Source organism: Priapulus caudatus, unplaced genomic scaffold (genome assembly GCF_000485595.1).
Source record: "Priapulus caudatus unplaced genomic scaffold, Priapulus_caudatus-5.0.1 Scaffold107, whole genome shotgun sequence".
NCBI lineage: Eukaryota > Metazoa > Priapulida > Priapulimorpha > Priapulimorphida > Priapulidae > Priapulus > Priapulus caudatus.
Genome location: NW_014577168.1, coordinates 191881 through 199123, shown reverse-complemented (window position 1 = coordinate 199123; position 7243 = coordinate 191881). Strand labels below are relative to the sequence as shown.

Genomic DNA, 7243 nt, shown 5'->3' with positions numbered 1-7243 from the left:
GGATCCACACCGCTGCCGCTTAAGTACAGCGCTGTATAGATACGCTGTACAATGGTCCGTAGTAATTAATTAGACTAATCGTACTTCAATAAGCTCAACATTTACAGAGATTTATTATAGCTAAGACATGTGTCTATGTGTATCTAGATTTCTAGAAAAGTAACTCAAATCGTTCGCGCCATATGATAGCTTAATTGTACACTTTCTTAGTGTAAACACAGCAGCTAGTCATTTTGGAAGAATAATGACAACTGTAATTCACAAGATAAATGCGTTCCACTCTCCACTCGCTCGCAGCTGTAACATGTGTTTTGCAGTTCTAGAAATCCAGATACACATAGACACATGTCTTAGCTATAATCTCTGTAAATTTTGAGTTTATTGAAGTACGATTAGTCTAATTAATTACTACGGACCATTGTACAGCGTATCCATACAGCGCTGTACTTAAGCGGCAGCGGTGTGGATGAATTTGGAAACAACATGCCGTCCAGCGATCACGTGACCGATTTTTTCCGACTCGTCATGGCGCAACTCTCTGTATACAGGGACCCTAGTCCTTAGGGGTCTTTTGCGTTGACGCTTTTGCTAAAGTGTCGATAATCAAGATGGAAGTTTCTTTCGGGAAGTATGAACATATGCTACCCATTTTACATTTTCGTTTTCAACGCCATAAAATTCACTTGTGGGTCAATTTATTATTCATGTAGGTTTTGCTGGCATTTGCTACGGCTTATTTGAAATTCCTAAAGCGGGAAAACGGCTTTAATGAAAGCGGTATGGTCGAGCTTTACGTTGAACATTGGCGGCGGACGGGCTTCTAAATACGCTTACACGTACGGGTCGTTGTCGGTAAAATTAGACATTCTATTTTGGTTGGAAGGTTGGAAACTCGAACGTCTCGTTATACTAAGCACAAGTTGCCGACCAGAAAAGCTTGCCAGGTTTTTTACGTTAGGCATTGGCCTGCGTACATGTATGTATGCGCTTGTGCGTGCGTGTGCGCGTACGTGCATGTGTGCGTCCGCGTGCGTGTGCGCGCGCGATGTGTGTGTACGTACGTAATAAACACACGAAGGAGATATCCATACCAGGAAATCAACTGAACGAGTAAACTACATATGACTCATTTTATTAGGAAAACAGGACGGCCTGAGCATAGCGTAAACTCGAACACGTGTTTTGTATTGACAGCGATTGCTGTAGTGCGTTAATTTCGTATAGCTAAACAAGGACAAAAGGTATGGCAAAACGAAATACAAGATCACGAGAGATCACGTTTAAAGCTATCGAGCGCAGCCATGACACGCCGTTTGTTGCTGACGCGCGGTACGGCCCGACATAGGAGCGCGAGAAGCAGCGATGGAGATGGAGATCATGACGATGGCGACAGCGCTTAGAAGCACTTGCGGTGCACAATCGCTGGGCCGGACTCGTCGTATTCCTGCTTGCTGATCCACATCTGCTGGAAGGTGGACAGGGAAGCCAGGATGGAGCCACCGATCCATACGGAGTACTTCCTCTCTGGTGGGGCAATGATCTTGATCTTCATGGTGCTTGGGGCAAGGGCAGTGATCTCCTTCTGCATTCTGTCGGCAATACCTGGGTACATGGTGGTGCCACCGGACAGGACGGTGTTGGCGTACAGATCCTTACGGATATCAATGTCGCACTTCATGATGGAGTTGTAGGCAGCCTCGTGGATACCAGTGGATTCCATTCCTGTGGGCAAAACATGATTGGGTTAGAAATAATACCAGTAACATATACTATTCGGCTACTTCACCTATTCCTCCCCAGTACGTAAATTAATTCATGCATCAATTCTTCAACCCATTGTTTTAACGGCTTTTGTCATATTGAATTAACTACAATAATTGATATAAGCCAAGCGATAATACACCAACATTGTTACACTATCGTAATGCCACCTACCCAAGAAGGATGGCTGGAAGAGGGCCTCTGGGCAACGGAACCTCTCGTTGCCGATGGTGATGACCTGTCCGTCGGGAAGCTCGTAGCTCTTCTCCAGGGAGGAAGAGGCAGCAGCGGTGGCCATCTCCTGCTCGAAGTCCAGGGCGACGTAGCACAGCTTCTCCTTCACGTCACGCCACGATTTCTCTCTCGCTGCAGGTGGCAAAACGAATACGATTAGTTACTTAATTCATTATATAATAAGTTGTAAGCGGCGTATTCTTGTTGTATTACACTTATGGGCAATTAATAGTATTATCTAAATATATAACGAGACCTACCGGTGGTGACGAAGCTGTAGCCACGCTCGTCAGGATCTTGATCAGGTAGTCGGTCAGATCGCGGCCAGCCAAGTCCAAACGGATGATGGCATGGGGCAGAGCGCGTAACCCTCGTAGATGGGGACGGTGTGGCTGACACCATCACCAGAGTCCAGCAGCGAATACCGGTGGTACGGCCGGAGCGTACAGAGACAGGACAGCCTGGATGGCGACGTACATGGCTGGGTGTTGAAGGTCTCAAACATGATCTGCAAAGAATAAACAACATTGGCGTTAATAGAAATATTCAATATATTATATATAAACATAAAATATTAAATTAAGTAAAATATGTGTAAATACACACAATAGTTATAGTATGTTTAATGTTATCATACCAGTATTTACCAGCTTCACAACTAAATAATTTCTGCAATGCTACTATAAAAACATAGTTTTATATATGTGTAGTGTAGATAGGCCTATCTGGTACTTCATTTACGAATATATTATGTTAGCCTTGGGGTTCAGTGGGGCCTCAGTCAACAGGACTGGGTGCTCCTCTGGAGAAACGCAGTTCGTTGTAGAAGTGTGGTGCCAGATCTTCTCCATATCATCCGCAGTTGGTGACGATTCCGTGCTCGATGGGGTACTTCAGAGAGAGGATACCTCTCTCTGCTCTGAGCCTCATCTCCTACATAGCTGTCCTTCTGTCCCATACCAACCATGACACCCTGCGGAAGACACGCATAATGATTAAAGAGATGAATATCATTAATGACTAGAATGAAGTGCTGTAGTAGAATAGAAGGCAGAATATTCTTAAATAGTTGCGTCACCCTGTCTTAAGAGACAATCCCGTCAGCTCATTTGCTAAAACCAGAGAAACTTGCTTTGCCATGTCTGGCCATATGTTTTTAATAATTATTTTAATTATATTTCAATATATTTTATTATCGTATAATAATTTAATTATGTGATGCAAAAGCCTGCGCACCTGGTGAACGTGGTCTTCCGACGATGGAGGGGAAGACGGCACGTGGGGCGTCGTCACCGGCGAAACCGGCCTTGCACATTCCGGAGCCATTGTCCCGAAGAGCTGCTACATCATCGTCGTCGCACATATTTACTGGTCGGTCGGGCAACTGAAACAAAGCGTGAGGATTATAAATAGAGCGTAATGTAACGCGACACCGCGAGATGTTACTCGTGCGGGCAGCTTAGACCGACGCACTGCGTGTAAGCGAGCACTTTCTCGAAGGGCCAGCGCTATACGGTTTACATATCCAGCGCAGCGGGGCTGCTGTGCGAAGATGCTTCTAAACATGAAACTACTTTACTGCTGCTGACGAACTGTTGGTGTAGCGGCCAACTTCGAGTTTCGCTACGAGTGGAACACCTTGCCCCACATTTCAGTTCGAAAGCAGCTAGCCTACGCCAAAATATTATAATTAATCTTTTATAGAATATTCTATATTTAATTCTATTCTATAATTGAATTATTTTTGAATTGAAATCTGTGAGATATCACTTGATGCCATCTAAGTTAAATTCATCCCTATTATTCGACAATCGTTTAACCGATGGTTTCTAACGTCATCTCACTATCAAACAAACAAACACTTACACACGCAAGCTATCCCGCATAGATGCATGCACATACACACAACACACGTACTTACCAGAAGTTACAACTGAGAATGGGAGTACGTGAAGTTTCTCACTGAACTGAGGCAGCTTCGTCGTCGTGTGGTATATATAGTGCTAGTGGGGCATGCGCCGGCAGGAGCGGGCCACGAGCACCATATAGGGTGCTGAGGAAAGGCTGCAAGCAGAGCAGCGACTGTCGATAGTAAATAAACATCGCTGGTTGGTTTGGCCGTCCGGAGAGAGGGCTGTAAGATCCACTGACATTTTAGATTCATACAGTAAAACTATACGTATATAGATGCTAAAGTATTTCTAGATCGAGGCCAATGTCCGCTCGCGTCTTTTATATGAAGGTGTTAATTCGTATAGTATTATAAACGTGGTCGCTTGTGTTACCCGAACTGAAAACTAGATTAGTATAAGTGTAAAGTGTTTTGATATGACCTGATTATAGTTGTCTCAAGTGAAATTATGCGGTAATCGTGATACTGTATGACGGCTGACATATGAATTCTCAATAGAGATATATATACAGATATATATATATAATATATATATATATATATATATATTATATATAATATTATAATATATATAATAGCAAATTATGGTAGTACTCCGTTATACGTAACAGTATATTAAACGTAATTACTTCGTAATGTAATCGCTATTTTAGGTTTACGGCTTGGATTACTAGTAAACTGGCTTGTGTCATGAAGTCGGTATCGTATTTCGTTTGTTTTGAAACGGCCAGCGTTCCAGTCGATAAAAATGGGATGTGTGTTCGCGTGCATACAGAAGGTAGATAGTTTTAAGCTTGAGTCGAGAGCAATTAGCGGTTCTAAATGTAGATAGGCGATGAAACAATCTGTGCGAATTACGCTCATCGATCGAGGCCATTGTTGTGTTTTAAATAAAAATATGATGTAATTTTTATAGCATGAATCCCTGCGAATCTCTAACGTATTCCCAGCTCTATCTAGGGGTGTGGCTAAGCTTTACATTGGCTTGCTATTGCTCAGTAAGCCGGCATAGCTATTTCCTTTAGACTCGTTTAAAGAAATTTGTTAAGAAATTGTGTCTGGATACGGAATATGCAAATCGCATTATTAAGTTTAAAATGCAATAAACGATATTGCTATGGTCATAACTATTTATGCCAAAAATATCTGCTATTAAACACAATGAAGATGTAGTTCTACACAACACGAACAATTTGATCTTCTGTTGGCATCTTAATTTAATGTGATCTGTGCATACCCGGCGGGTCACTCGTATATGTTGTCATACGCGCGTTATTAACATATCACGGGTTTGCTGGAGTTATGAGTGCGTGTATAGGCAAATTGTTTGCATGCTCTGCGTTTGCATCTCGACTCGCAATGGTTGCATCTCTGCAAGATACGACAGCTGTTAAACACATTTCGGGCATGGCCCGCTCTCTCGTATGTTCACTGTCTACTAGTCCGTAATCGAGACAGAGAAACGTGATATCATGCGTTGTACGCGGACATTTTCGTACAGCCAAATCGATGTCAACAGATAATTTCTACGTTTGGTTGAATGTATTCTGCGGGATTTTGTGGTACATTAGAATTCAATGTCGAGCCGACTGACAGCTTATTTTAAACCGACTCGACGAAGCAACCACGCATACCAACGTCGTCGCTGCTTATATGGAATTTTTTAGCAGGCATTGAGTTTTTTGCCTGCTCTATAGCTACTAGAGCTTATGTGAAGCGCCTCCAAGCGTTTATAATTCTTCCGAACAGCGTAGGTTTGTTTACGGAAGCTACATCTGTGAGCTGATGGGGTCTTTCTTGGCGTATACAAAAAACAAATTTACTATATGTTAACAAAGCCTACGATATATCTGTTAGTGATTCTATTAAAAGAAACGGTAGGGGAGTCATAATATAGATTTGACAGTTTTGCGTCCATGTGTAGAGAAATCGGCTTAGTTGCGAAAAGATTTTCGGCAATTATTTTGAATTCCAAAAGGCATAGCACTGTGTGGGTTCAGGGACGGGCAAAGACTGCTCACTAAACTAGTATTGAGTCGCAACTTTACCAGACAGCTAAACCGACATTTTTCTTCATTTAACCGAGCCAATATAAGGGAATGAATCGATATCCACTGTACAAAGGAAGTACTACGATATAATGAATATGCATCATTCATTGTCTACAATCATTGAAAGGCGTAGTCATTGTACTTTCCTAATGGTGGGTGTAATCATATTGATTACTTTTAATTTATTTATAATTGGATATTAAGTTCTGATTTTAGGAATAATTTTGCATGCGCGCAGGATGGGTTCCTTAAATATAGTTTCACTGCAAACACTTGATCGGGAACTTATAAGGATACAAGCGTTTCCTATTCGTATTGCTATTCGTCGAGAAAGGAATTACACAGTAAAACAAAATATATTAAAATGACGAGTTTTTCGGCAAATATATACACGTAGTATCTGAAAGAATGCTGCTAGAAACATTATGTCCTGCATGGGTACCTTGCGAGCTAGGGCGTCGTACCATCTTTTACAAGAGCGATAGCAATAGACTTTTATCCCATAAATCTACACACGGCTACCCCCGCTCCAGTTTAAATACGTTTTTGAATCAAAATATCAGTTATTTAGTTTGTTACTGCGCATGCGCGAACCCGCATTTTAGCCTGTGGAACATAGATCAAATCCTATAATAATTGTTAATGTGGCAGGCGGCCATATCATGGGTTGCATATATATGCTCAGTATCTGTTAAAATGACGAGTTTTCGGTGAATATATACGCGTGCATGTATCTGAGAGAATGTTGCCAGAAACATTATGTCCGGGGTACCTTGCAAGCTAGGGCGTCGTACCATCTTTTACAAGAGCCATAGCAATAGACGTTTTCCCCATAATTATACACATGGGTACCCCCGCTCCAGTTTAAATACGTTTTTGAATCAAAATATCAGTTATTTAGTTTATTACTGCGCATGCGCGAACCCGCATTTTAGCTTGGGGAACATAGATAAAATTCTATAATATTTGCTAATGTGGCAGGCGGCCATGTCCTGGGTTGCATATGCCCAGTATCTGTTAAAATGACTCGTTTTTCGATGAATATATACGCGTGCATGTATCTGAGAGAATGCTGCCAGAAACATTATGTCAAGTGTACCCTGCAAGCTAGGGCGTCGTACCATCTTTTACAAGAGCCATAGCAATAGACTTTTATCCCATAAATCTACAAACGGCTACCCCGCTCCAGTTTAAATACGTTTTTGAATCAAAATATCAGTTATTTAGTTTGTTACTGCGCATGCGCGAACCCACATTTTAGCCTGGGGAACAGATAAAATTCTAG

At 41.9% G+C, this 7243-nt stretch overlaps 1 protein-coding gene and 1 pseudogene across 1 annotated transcript; both read right to left on the bottom strand.

The window, feature by feature from the left end:
- Window positions 1-1111: 1111 nt before the first annotated feature.
- On the bottom strand, window positions 1112-2412 carry LOC106805261 (actin, alpha skeletal muscle-like). Its single transcript, XM_014806792.1, has 3 exons — window positions 2256-2412; window positions 1936-2127; window positions 1112-1722 (listed from the first exon to the last, which is right to left on the bottom strand). The coding sequence occupies exons 1-3, from the start codon at window positions 2395-2397 to the stop codon at window positions 1397-1399; spliced, it is 660 nt and encodes a 219-aa protein (XP_014662278.1). The 5' UTR covers window positions 2398-2412; the 3' UTR covers window positions 1112-1396.
- An 80-nt stretch (window positions 2413-2492) lies between these two features.
- LOC106805251 overlaps window positions 2493-7243 on the bottom strand; it is a 10624-nt pseudogene continuing 5873 nt past the window's right edge.